The sequence below is a fragment of the Oncorhynchus mykiss genome, chromosome 4 (genome assembly GCF_013265735.2).
Source record: "Oncorhynchus mykiss isolate Arlee chromosome 4, USDA_OmykA_1.1, whole genome shotgun sequence".
In the NCBI taxonomy this organism is placed as follows: Eukaryota; Metazoa; Chordata; class Actinopteri; order Salmoniformes; family Salmonidae; genus Oncorhynchus; species Oncorhynchus mykiss.
In genome coordinates, this window is record NC_048568.1 from 40,846,985 (window position 1) to 40,860,600 (window position 13,616).

The window sequence follows — 13,616 nt, forward strand, 5'->3', positions numbered from 1 at the left end:
GGTCCCTAACCGCACATTCGTTCTCTCAAGATGCTGAAAGGAAGAAGTCAAATTTATCCATTCCGGTTCCTGAGTCAAATGTCCATTTTGGTGTATCATTTTAATCCAAGTCATGCTTAATTCTGCAGGAGTTAATATGAACCTATGTGAGAGGTTGTAGACCTACAGTCGGTGTCCAGATTTCAGTCACTATTCCATTTAACCCATATGAACAGTACCCTTGACGTGCCATATTTCAAGTCCCACGTCCCTGACTGTTGAATTTGCATAGCGCTTCACAATCATCACACACAACAGCTTTCCAAACGTAAGACTACTGTTATGACCCCTCCTTCTATTGATTTTCAACTCTCCCGCTTTTCTCTTATTCAATTCAACTCTGATGTTGATCCACTGAGACAAAAAGGACAATGTTCCCTTTCTTTGTCGGTTGGTGTTTATTTGGCGCTGTACCGTTAGGCCCGGAATCTGAGGCCAGATAAGAATAACGAAAGAACCAAAATTTCTTTTGAAATTAACCTTTTATTTAACCTTTATTTAACTAGGCGAGTCAGTCAAGAACAAATTCTTATTTACAATGACGGCCTACCAGGGAACAGTGCCTTGTTCAGGAGCAGAATAATATATTTTTACCTTGTCAGCTCGGGGGATTCGATCCAGCAACCTTTCTGCTACTGGCCCAACACTCTAGGCTACCTGTCGCCTCTCAAAGTAGCCTATAGATGTGACTTGTCTTTATTTAATCCGCCCGCCACAATATTTCATGACCCTCAACCTGCCCACCCTGCAGATAAAGGGAGAGGGGGGGGATACCTAGTCAGTTGTACAACTGAAGTCCGAGAGCTGCGGGGGGCGGCCTTAATCGACATCCATGGCGCCCGGGGAACAGTGGGTTAACTGCCCGGGGAACAGTGGGTTAACTGCCCGGGGAACAGTGGGTTAACTGCCCGGGGAACAGTGGGTTAACTGCCCGGGGAACAGTGGGTTAACTGCCCGGGGAACAGTGGGTTAACTGCCCGGGGAACAGTGGGTTAACTGCCCGGGGGAACAGTGGGTTAACTGCCCGGGGGAACAGTGGGTTAACTGCCCGGGGGAACAGTGGGTTAACTGCATTGCTCAGGGGCAGAACAACAGATTTCTACCTTGTCAGCTTGGGGATTCGATCCAGCAACCTTTCGGTTACTGGCCCAACGCTGTAACCACTTGGCTACCACAGGGACTGCGGGTTGTGAGTGAACCCGCGCATCACTAGCGTGCGTGTTGGAGCTGTGTGTGCTCAGTGTTCTGCTTTGCCTGTTTCCCCACAGAGATCCTGTTCCTGGGATGGAGGCACACATTCCTGTTCTCTTCCTGGACCTCAGTGGTATGTTCCGTTGTTCCTTCTGTCCTCCCCTATCTTCACCATCAGTGGTATGTTCTGCTGTCCTTCTGTCCTCCCCTATCTTCACCATCATCAATGGTATGTTCCGTTGTTCCTTCTGTCCTCCATTATCTTCACCATCATCAGTGGTATGTTCCATTGTTCCTCTATCTCACCCCCCCCCCCCCTCACCCCCCCCCCCCCCCCCCCCCCCCCCTCTCTCTCTTCTCGCCCTCCAGCTGATGATTTCCAGGATAACCTATCTGCTCCACTGGCTGGGGGTCTAGATGCCATGCTCAACCAGGAGGATGAGGATGCGTTTTTTCACTTGCACATCGTCAAGCACTACGATGGAGGAGAGGTGAGGACCATAGAGAGACAATCACACAAACACAGCATTGTGGGCTTCGTCACTCCCAACCTCACACTTAAACACCTTTCTATCAATCCTCTCGTCTAAAAACATATACAAGCTCAGATCCCAGTCTTGTTTTCTGCTAACAGTCATGAACATTAGAACAGACTATGGGGGGGGGGGGGGGTGTTTTCACTACTCTGCCCACTGGCCTTGAAATTCCCTCCAAGCTAAAACTACAGGACCTGGTGTCCCTGGAGGAGTTCAGAGGACAAATAGATTAGCAGATTGTTGGTATGTAGTTGGTTCTAGTTGTCGCCCGATGGCACTAGTCGTTGTTGCCTTATGGAAGGAAGGATAATGTCTCACTTGATGCATTTTGATTAGTGATGGGGGAGAAAAGCATACAGCTACATATCGCAATATAGTTTGTGGACGATATTACATGGATATTTGACTCCCAAGTAAACATTTTTTTAATGATAATATACACTACCGTTCAAAAGTTTGGGGTCACTTAGAAATGTCCTTGTTTTTAAAAGAAAATAAATTGTTTTGTCCATTTAAAATAGAATCAAATTGATCAGAAATATAGTGTAGACATTGTTAATGTTCTAAATGACTATTGTAGCTGGAAACGGCAGATTTTTTTTTAAATGGAATATCTACATAGATGTACAGAGGTCCATTATCAGCAACCATCACTTCTGTGTTCCAATGGCACGTTGTGTTAGCTAATCCAAGTTTATTATTTTAAAAGGCTAATTGGTCATTAGAAAACCCTTTTGCAATCATGTTAGCACAGCTGAAAACTGTTGTGCTGATTAAAGAAGGGATAAAACTGGCCTTCTTTAGACTAGTTGAGTATCTGGAGCATCAGCATTTGTGGGTTCGATTACAGGTTCAAAATGGCCAGAAACAAATAACTTTCTTCTGAAATTCGTCCATCTTTTCTTGTTCTGAGAAATGCATTTTTTTTCCATGCGAGAAATTGCCAACACTGTGTACTACTCCCTTCACAGAAGGGGAGGCCCCGGGGAGGCCCCGGTGCACAACTGAGCAAGAGTACAAATACATTCTCTAGTTTGAGAAACAGACGCCTCACAAGTCCTCAACTGGCAGCTTCATTAAATAGTACCCGTAAAACACCAGTCTCAACGTCAACAGTGAAGAGGTGCCATCAGGGAGGCTGGCCTTCTAGGTAGAGTTCCTCTGTCCAGTCTCAACGTCAACAGTGAAGAGGTGACTCCAGGATGCTGGCCTTCTAGGTAGAGTTCCTCTGTCCAGTCTCAACGTCAACAGTGAAGAGGTGACTCCAGGATGCTGCCCTTCTAGGCAGAGTTCCTCTGTCCAGTCTCAACGTCAACAGTGAAGAGGCAACTCCAGGATGCTGGCCTTCTAGGTAGAGTTGCAAAGAAAAATCCATATCTCAGACTGGCCAATAAAAATAATAGATTAAGATGGGCAAAAGAACACAAGCACTGGACAGAGGAACTCTGCCTAGAAGGCCAGCATCCTGGAGTCACCTCTTCACTGTTGACGTTGAGACTGGACAGAGGAACTCTGTCTAGAAGGCCAGCATCCCGGAGTCACCTCTTCACTGTTGACGTTGAGACTGGACAGAGGAACTCTGCCTAGAAGGCCAGCATCCTGGAGTCACCTCTTCACTGTTGACGTTGAGACTGGACAGAGGAACTCTGTCTAGAAGGCCAGCGTCCCGGAGTCGCCTCTTCACGGTTGACGTTGAGACTGGACAGAGGAACTCTGCCTAGAAGGCCAGCATCCCGGAGTCGCCTCTTCACGGTTGACGTTGAGACTGGTGTTTTGCGGGTACTATTTAATGAAGTTGCTTTCAAAAATAAGGACATTTCTAAGTGACCCCAAACTTTTGAACGGTATTGTATATCGATTTCATTTTTTTTTTTTTTGGTACTTTGGGTAGCGTTACTTTGCACTAGTCGGCTGTACCTGGGTCAAAATTCAGGTATTTTATTTTTTTATCTTATAGCTTATTTAAAAAGAAGACGGAGGTTTACATTTTTATTTCCTCGACTGATGGAAACAGGTTTTCGCATGCTTTTCCTTGTCCCTCTGCAACAGACAGGGTGAACAATATGTTTAAAATCAAATTGCAAACAAAATCGCAGTATCAAATCTGAAGACGTATAGAATCGTGAGAACTGTGCCTAATTATCTTGGTAATATTGTATCTCGAGGTCCCTGGCAATCCCCCACCCTGATCTTGATACTGTAGTGTCTTTTGACATACACTGCTCAAAAAAATAAAGGGAACACTTAAACAACACAATGTAACTCCAAGTCAATCACACTTCTGTGAAATCCAACTGTCCACTTAGGAAGCAACACTGATTGACAATAAATGTCACATGCTGTTGTGCAAATGGAATAGACAACAGGTGGAGATTATAGGCAATTAGCAAGACACCCCCAATAAAGGAGTGGTTCTTACAGGTGGTGACCACAGACCACTTCTCAGTTCCTTTGCTTCCTGGCTGATGTTTTGGTCACTTTTGAATGCTGGTGGTGCTTTCACTCTAGTGGTAGCATGAGACGGAGTCTACAACCCACACAAGTGGCTCAGGTAGTGCAGCTCATCCAGGATGGCACATCAATGCGACCTGTGGCAAGAAGGTTTGCTGTGTCTGTCAGTGTAGTGTCCAGAGCATGAAGGCGCTACCAGGAGACAGGCCAGTACATCAGAAGACGTGGGGGAGGCCGTAGGAGGGCAACAACCCAGCAGTAGGACCGCTACTTCCGCCTTTGTGCAAGGAGGAGCACTGCCAGAGCTCTGCAAAATGACCTCCAGCAGGCCACAAATGTGCATGTGTCTGCTCAAATGGTCAGAAACAGACTCCATGAGGGGGGTATGAGGGCCCGACGTCCACAGGTGGGGGTTGTGCTTACAGCCCAACACCGTGCAGGACGTTTGGCATTTGCCAGAGAACACCAAGATTGGCAAATTCGCCACTGGCGCCCTGTGCTCTTCACAGATGAAAGCAGGTTCACACTGAGCACATGTGACAGAGTCTGGAGACGCCGTGGAGAACATTCTGCTGCCTGCAACATCCTCCAGCATGACCGGTTTGGCGGTGGGTTAGTCATGGTGTGGGGTGGCATTTCTTTGGGGGGCCGCACAGCCCTCCATGTGCTCGCCAGAGGTAGCCTGACTGCCATTAGGTACCGAGATGAGATCCTCAGACCCCTTGTAAGACCATTTGCTGGTGCGGTTGGCCCTGGGTTCCTCCTCATGCAAGACAATGCTAGACCTCTTGTGGCTGGAGTGTGTCAGCAGTTCCTGCAAAGCGAAGGCATTGATGCTATGGACTGGCCCACCCGTTCCCCAGACCTAAATCCAATTGAGCACGTCTGGGACATCATGTCTCGCTCCATCCACCAACAGACTGTCCAGGAGTTGGCGGATGCTTTAGTCCAGGTCTGGGAGGAGATCCCTCAGGAGACCATCCGCCACCTCATCAGGAGCATGCCCAGGCGTTGTAGGGAGGTCATACAGGCACGTGGAGGCCACACACACACTACTGAGCCTCATTTTGACTTGTTTTAAGGACATGACATCAAAGTTGGATCAGCCTGTAGTGTGGTTTTCCACTTTAATTTTGAGTGTGACTCTAAATCCAGACCTCCATGGGTTGATAAATTTGATTTCCATTGATCATTTTTGTGTGATTTTGTTGTCAGCACATTCAACTATGTAATGAAAAAAGTATTTAATAAGAATAATTCCTTCATTCAGATCTAGGATGTGTTATTTTAGTGTTCCCTTTATTTTTTTGAGCAGTGTATATTGCGCTCTGTTTTTTCAGACTTTTGTGTTGTGCATGTTCTTAACTGATATGCTACTTTTATATTGATGTACAGTATGGCTGTCTGGTGGACGTCATGTGACTTGTCTGTCTGGTGGACGTCATGTGACTTGTCTGTCTGGTGGACGTCATGTGACTTGTCTGTCTGGTGGACGTCATGTGACTGTCTGTCTGTCTGGTGGACGTCATGTGACTGTCTGTCTGTCTGGTGGACGTCATGTGACTGTCTGTCTGTCTGGTGGACGTCATGTGACTGTCTGTCTGGTGGACGTCATGTGAAAGTCTGTCTGGTGGACGTCATGTGACTTGTCTGTCTGGTGGACGTCATGTGACGCCTGTCTGTCTGGTGGACGTCATGTGACTGTCTGTCTGGAACTGACCTGTTGATGCTGCTGTCTTGGTCCAGGTCTCTCAGCGAGACTAACCTGGTTAAAGAAAGGTTGAATTAAAACACTGGTTTGGACTTGTTAGGTTTATTGTGATGGTCACAGGACAATATTTTGAGAACCATTGCTTTTTAATGCTTGTTCTAGCAAACCAAGTATACACTTTTCTATCCCTGGAGCCCTACTCCAGCAAACCAAGTATACACTTTTCTATCCCTGGAGCCCTACTCCAGCAAACCAAGTATACACTTTTCTATCCCTGGAGCCCTACTCCAGCAAACCAAGTATACACTTTTCTATCCCTGGAGCCCTACTCCAGCAAACCAATGTTGTGGAAATTCTTACACACAAGGACACTCGAAGTCCATCTTAAATGAATCATTGTTTATTTGTCAGCGTGCTGGAGAGGTTCCAACCAACTCAATGCACCATAGTACACGTCTGTCAGAAAAATCTCCCGGGGCTGGCCCACCAGTTGTCCTATACACTACCGGTCAAAAGTTTTAGAACACCTACTCATTCAAAGGTTTTTCTATATTTGTACTGTTTTCTACTTTGTAGAATAATAGCGAAGACATCAAAACCACTAAATAACACATATGGAATCATGTGGTAACCAAAAAAAAACAACTCAAAATATATTTTAGATTTGAGATTCTTCAAATTGCCACCCTTTGCCTTGATGACAGCTTTGCACACTATTGGCATTCTCTCAACCACCTTCAAGAGGTAGCCACCTGGAATGCATTTCAATTAACAGGTGTGCCTTGTTAAAAGTTAATTTGTGGAATTTCTTTCCTTAATGCGTTTGAGCCAATCAGTTGTGTTGTGACAAGGTAGGGGTGGTATACAGAAAATAGCCCTATTTGGTAAAAGACCAAGTCCATATTATGGCAAGAACAGCTCAAATGAATGAAGGTCAGTCAATCCAGAAAATGTCAAGAAGTTTCTTGAAGTGCAGTCGCGAAACCATCAAACGCTATGATGAAACTGTCTCTCGCGAGGACCGCCACAGGAAAGGAAGACGTGACGGACCGAGACTGGTTCATACCACGTGACGAACCAAGACCTCTTTCTTCTTTCTAAGCTGAGATCTTGAAACTGAGATATATCTTTCTTTTGTTCTCAAAACACGGCCGTTCGTTCTCAAAACAACGTCTGGTCCTCCTGCCAGCTACTGATAGGTGTGATTTGTACAGTCAGCCACTTGCAAGAACATAGAAATTGGTTTATAGAACAGCACATGAATAGAATATAGAAATTAGTTATAAGAATAGCTCGAACATTACAATTTCCCTTTACACCAAGTACTCACTTTTATACACCTTCTCTCACCTCTCAGGTTGGTGCAGAGGCGTCGTGGGACTCCACGGTACATAACTGTCCCCAGCTGAGTCGCAGTGTGTCAGCTGACCTCAGGGTGTACCTGATCGTCAGGGTCGTAGTTCAGCTCTCTCACCCTGCCAACATGCACCTGGTCCTCCGAAAACGAATCTGTGTCAACCTAGCTGGACGACAGGTAGGAAGGGAGAGACACACATCAGACACACACACACACACACACACACACACACACACACACACACCGGACTACAGGTCAGAAACCTGCTCAGTAAGTTGCTCCTCCTGTAAAATACAGCTGTACATGTTTTTTAGCATTCATTTTTAAAAAATCTTTATTTATTTCTGGGTATAAGTATTAGTATCCAGCCTATAGCAATGGTTTTGGATGATGTAATGACATTGGCTATAGTTGGGTTTTAATATCATGGTAACATATCAGGGTTGGAGTCTGTTGAAGAGGATGTCTCATCGCAGCACCATCCCTGGTTGTGGAGTCACCTTCGAGATCGTCTCCAACATCCCTGGGGTGAGCGAGGAACTATCGGTGCCAACATGACACCCATAAGCTATTCTATCTCAGTTTGCCAATCTCTGTATGCAATATCTATGGCAGTGAGCTGACCAGTCCCTCTGCTAGTGAGCTGACCAGTCCCTCTGCTAGTGAGCTGACCAGTCCCTCTGCTAGTGAGCTGACCAGTCCCTCTGCTAGTGAGCTGACCAGTCCCTCTGCTAGTGAGCTGACCAGTCCCTCTGCTAGTGAGCTGACCAGTGATTTCTTAAGTGCTAGTTTTACTGGAAGTGGTCCTCTCAGGAAGAAAGACTGTGGTTTGGCAGGTCCCTGACACATGAAGGATCATAGCTTGCGGATCTCTCTTCCAAAAGGCCAACACTGATCTAAGTCTCCTCCTCCTCCTCCAGCATGTCCAGGGTCCAGAGGACAGAGAGATGCTGGCCAGACTAGCAGCCAGTGTTGATGTTCAGGATGTCCAGTCAGGGGACAGTGAGGCTGCCATAGAGAAGTACCTCCGCAGTGTCCTGGCTGTAGAAAATATACTCACCCTGGACCGACTACGACAGGTCCACACGCACACACACAGACAACACGAACACACACAATAGTACATATACTCAACTCTTACATAACATAAACCGTGTGTCTGTGTCTTTGTGTTATCGGTCTGTGTCTTTGTCTTTGTGTGTCTTTGTGTGTCTGTGTCTTTGTCTGTCTGTGTCTTTGTCTTTGTGTGTCTTTGTGTGTCTGTGTCTTTGTGTGTCTGTGTCTTTGTGTGTCTGTGTCTTTGTGTGTCTGTGTCTTTGTGTGTCTGTGTCTTTGTCTGTCTGTGTCTTTGTCTTTGTGTGTCTTTGTGTGTCTGTGTCTTTGTCTGTCTGTGTCTTTGTCTGTCTGTGTCTTTGTCTGTCTGTGTCTTTGTCTGTCTGTGTCTTTGTCTGTCTGTGTCTTTGTCTGTCTGTGTCTTTGTCTGTCTGTGTCTTTGTCGGTCTGTGTCTTTGTCGGTCTGTGTCTTTGTCGGTCTGTGTCTGTGCAGGAAGTAGCAGTAAAGGAGAAGTTGTCTGTCAAGGCCAAGTCTCCAAGTCGTGCTCTCAGCTCTCCTAACGTGAACCGGGTAAGAATCTACATCACATGGTCTCCCTATCGTTCACTGATTACTCCAACCCATAACATCCTGCCTGTAACTGATTGGTCAACTGAGGCGTTCAAATCAAATCAAATGTATTTATATAGCCCTTCGTACATCAGCTGATATCTCAAAGTGCTGTACAGAAACCCAGCCTAAAACCCCAAACAGCAAGCGATGCAGGTGTAGAAGCAAACAAATGTTTTTAGTTCGGGTTATTTTCCTAAGCTATTTTTGAATATGGGTTGTGTCATCAATTATTCCATGCCTATTTCTAGAAAATATTAACTTATCTTAGAATTTTGTCGTTAGTTAGTTAGTTAGTTAGTTAACCAGTAACACCTACGACAGCCTGTCCTAGTAACATGTTCCATGCTGATCTCACTCTGGTTTCAACCACCTTAGCTGTCAAGATCCTGGAGCAGACAGGATCTGTCTTCCAATCACAGGCTAGATGACAACAAGGTGAGACTTTAACCAACTTCCTTATTGTTCTCAATGACTTACCTTGATAAATGTGTTTTTATTGAGTTAGAGTTTTTATTTTTACAGGGACAGTGCACATTAATCAACGTTTCCGTAAAAGTGCAGGTTTTAGCCAGCCAGCTAATTTTCAACCGCAGTCCCTGGGCAGGATATTAAAAACAATTTACAATATAGACAATCATTGAGCAGTGAGCACACGCAGAGCAACATAGGACAAGCAAGACGCAGCACACAGACAGAGCAACATAGGACAAGCAAGACGCAGCATGCAGACAGAGCAACATAGGACAAGCAAGACGTAGCATACAGACAGAGCAACATAGGACAAGCAAGACGCAGCATGCAGACAGAGCAACATAGGACAAGCAAGACGCAGCATGCAGACAGAGCAACATAGGACAAGCAAGACGTAGCATACAGACAGAGCAACATAGGACAAGCAAGACGTAGTATACAGACAGAGCAACATAGGACAAGCAAAACGTAGCATACAGACAGAGCAACATAGGACAAGCAAGACGTAGCATACAGACAGAGCAACATAGGACAAGCAAGACGTAGCATACAGACAGAGCAACATAGGACAAGCAAGACGTAGCATACAGACAGAGCAACATAGGACAAGCAAGACGTAGCATACAGACAGAGCAACATAGGACAAGCAAGACGTAGCATACAGACAGAGCAACATAGGACAAGCAAGACGTAGCATACAGACAGAGCAACATAGGACAAGCAAGACGTAGCATACAGACAGAGCAACATAGGACAAGCAAGACGTAGCATACAGACAGAGCAACATAGGACAAGCAAGACGTAGCATACAGACAGAGCAACATAGGACAAGCAAGACGTAGCATACAGACAGAGCAACATAGGACAAGCAAGACGTAGCATACAGACAGAGCAACATAGGACAAGCAAGACGTAGCATACAGACAGAGCAACATAGGACAAGCAAGACGTAGCATACAGACAGAGCAACATAGGACAAGCAAGACGTAGCATACAGACAGAGCAACATAGGACAAGCAAGACGTAGCATACAGACAGAGCAACATAGGACAAGCAAGACGTAGCATACAGACAGAGCAACATAGGACAAGCAAGACGTAGCATACAGACAGAGCAACATAGGACAAGCAAGACGTAGCATACAGACAGAGCAACATAGGACAAGCAAGACGTAGCATACAGACAGAGCAACATAGGACAAGCAAGACGTAGCATACAGACAGAGCAACATAGGACAAGCAAGACGTAGCATACAGACAGAGCAACATAGGACAAGCAAGACGCAGCATACAGACAGAGCAACATAGGACAAGCAAGACGCAGCATACAGACAGAGCAACATAGGACAAGCAAGACGCAGCATACAGACAGAGCAACATAGGACAAGCAAGACGTAGCATACAGACAGAGCAACATAGGACAAGCAAGACGCAGCATACAGACAGAGCAACATAGAACAAAAAGCAGCAAGACAAAATTCATAAAAGCAACAAAGTGTTTCCACACCTCACAAGCTACAGACAACAGACAACATGGAAAGCGGCAACACACAGCTAGGGACCATGTTCACAAATCTGATTGACCTTTAGCCATGTCTTCATGCATTTTGTGAAAGTGTGATATGTGGTGCAGTTATGTGTGTCTGATGGCAGTGTATTCCAGACGTGAATCTCTCACAGAGAAAGCGGATTTACCAAAGGTGCTTATCCTTAAGGGAACTATACAGTCACCTCTCATTAGGGGTTCACAGCAAAGCTATAGTTATTCTCTAGTTTAATCATTTTTGTTGACATGGTCAAATAACTCGAGCATAGATTGGTAACTTATTTTTCCTAACTTGACACACAGAAACTAGTGGCCATGAATAACTTTGGTCTAAAATAATGGCACTGATTCGGGCCTATTATACAAGCTGAATTGGGCTGCTGTTCTGTTCTGTCAAACCTATTGTCGACCCCTGCTGTATTCTATTCTAGTGGGGATAGGAGGGGGGAGGGGCAATTTTATCTCGCCTAGGGCGGCAGAACGTGCAGGACTGTTCTGCCGCCCTACATTTTTCGGATGCGTGTGCACACGAGGTCCCGTATTGGGAAGAAATGTAATTGACTTTCACCCCGCTCATCACAATAGTCCCTGAAGAGTTTGAGAAAATAACACTGATGCATTCAGCTGTGTGAATATAAAGTCACTGCATCCTTAGATGACTGCACCAGACCAGTTGGTGGCGCTGTAGAGATCATTGACCCCAGATCAGTTGGTGGCGCTGTAGAGCTCATTGACCCCAGATCAGTTGGTGGCGCTGTAGAGCTCATTGACCCCAGACCAGTTGGTGGCGCTGTAGAGATCATTGACCCCAGACCAGTTGGTGGCGCTGTAGAGCTCATTGACCCCAGATCAGTTGGTGGCGCTGTAGAGATCATTGACCCCAGACCAGTTGGTGGCGCTGTAGAGATCATTGACCCCAGACCAGTTGGTGGCGCTGTAGAGCTCATTGACCCCAGATCAGTTGGTGGCGCTGTAGAGGTCATTGACCCCAGACCAGTTGGTGGCGCTATAGAGCTCATTGACCCCAGATCAGTTGGTGGCGCTGTAGAGGTCATTGACCCCAGACCAGTTGGTGGCGCTATAGAGGTCATTGACCCCAGATCAGTTGGTGGCGCTGTAGAGATCATTGACCCCAGACCAGTTGGTGGCGCTGTAGAGATCATTGACCCCAGACCAGTTGGTGGCGCTATAGAGGTCATTGACCCCAGACCAGTTGGTGGCGCTGTAGAGATCATTGACCCCAGACCAGTTGGTGGCGCTGTAGAGGTCATTGACCCCAGACCAGTTGATGGCGCTGTAGAGATCATTGACCCCAGACCAGTTGGTGGCGCTGTAGAGATCATTGACCCCAGACCAGTTGGTGGCGCTATAGAGCTCATTGACCCCAGATCAGTTGGTGGCGCTGTAGAGATCATTGACCACAGACCAGTTGGTGGCGCTATAGAGCTCATTGACCCCAGACCAGTTGGTGGCGCTGTAGAGCTCATTGACCCCAGATCAGTTGGTGGCGCTGTAGAGATCATTGACCCCAGACCAGTTGGTGGCGCTGTAGAGATCATTGACCCCAGACCAGTTGGTGGCGCTGTAGAGATCATTGACCCCAGACCAGTTGGTGGCGCTGTAGAGATCATTGACCCCAGACCAGTTGGTGGCGCTGTAGAGATCATTGACCCCAGACCAGTTGGTGGCGCTGTAGAGATCATTGACCCCAGACCAGTTGGTGGCGCTGTAGAGATCATTGACCCCAGGCCAGTTGGTGGCGCTGTAGAGATCATTGACCCCAGACCAGTTGGTGGCGCTGTAGAGATCATTGACCCCAGACCAGTTGGTGGCGCTATAGGATACCAGAGCATTAACTCTTGATCAAGTGGACTTTGTCTCATGCAAATGAATGTTAGGTTTATATTATGCAAATTAACAATGTGAAATAGTTCCTACATTATAGTACTTGTTTTGTTATCCAACTGATCTTGTGTCCTTTTTGTCATTCTGTGAACAACCGTCCAATGCGGCTCGCAGCTATATTTTCAGTTTGAAATGCATATAGACGTCCCCATGCACACAGCCCATATTTTCAGTTTGAAATGCATATAGACGTCCCCATGCACACAGCCCATATTTTCAGCCCCTAGTTTCACCTATAGTTTCATGTGACTATGAAGCAGAATTGACGACATAAGATAAACAGTTTGAACAATTACAATTGTTTGTTGTTGTTGTTGTTGTTGTTACAACAATACAGTAAAAAATATCTAACAATATATGTAGATAATGTCTGCTTCTCGTCTCCTCAGGGCTGGTCAGAGAGTAACCAGGACCTGTCAGTGTTCTCTCCACCGTCCAACTCCAGACGCACCCTGCCTAGCTCCGCTCCGCCTCTGGCCCAGAACATCCACCCTGAGACGAGTGAGAACAACAAACAATGCCGCTGTGACGTCAGGGCTAATGATCGCTACCGCTAACCTTTTCTTCATTTAGAACTGTCACTAGTGCTGCTCATCTGTTGGTTAATCTATCAGATCTGTCTTCTGTTTCTGTGGTTTCATTCTGTTGGTTAATCTATCAGATCTGTCTTCTGTTTCTGTGGTTTCATTCTGTTGGTTAATCTATCAGATCTGTCTTCTGTTTCTGTGGTTTCATTCTGTTGGT

At 46.2% G+C, this 13,616-nt stretch overlaps 1 protein-coding gene across 4 annotated transcripts in view; it reads left to right on the forward strand.

Moving 5' to 3' along the window:
* The window catches only part of LOC110521111 (kinesin-like protein KIF13B), an 89,837-nt gene that overhangs the window by 68,627 nt on the left and 7,594 nt on the right, over positions 1–13,616 (forward strand). For all 4 annotated transcript variants that reach the window (XM_036976322.1, XM_036976321.1, XM_036976323.1 and 1 more), the window contains 8 exons: positions 1,308–1,363; positions 1,600–1,721; positions 7,286–7,462; positions 7,727–7,813; positions 8,206–8,364; positions 8,832–8,909; positions 9,327–9,386; positions 13,262–13,373. In XM_036976322.1, the coding sequence (XP_036832217.1) occupies positions 1,308–1,363; positions 1,600–1,721; positions 7,286–7,462; positions 7,727–7,813; positions 8,206–8,364; positions 8,832–8,909; positions 9,327–9,386; positions 13,262–13,373 (851 nt within the window). The remainder of the gene's footprint in view (positions 1–1,307; positions 1,364–1,599; positions 1,722–7,285; positions 7,463–7,726; positions 7,814–8,205; positions 8,365–8,831; positions 8,910–9,326; positions 9,387–13,261; positions 13,374–13,616) is intronic.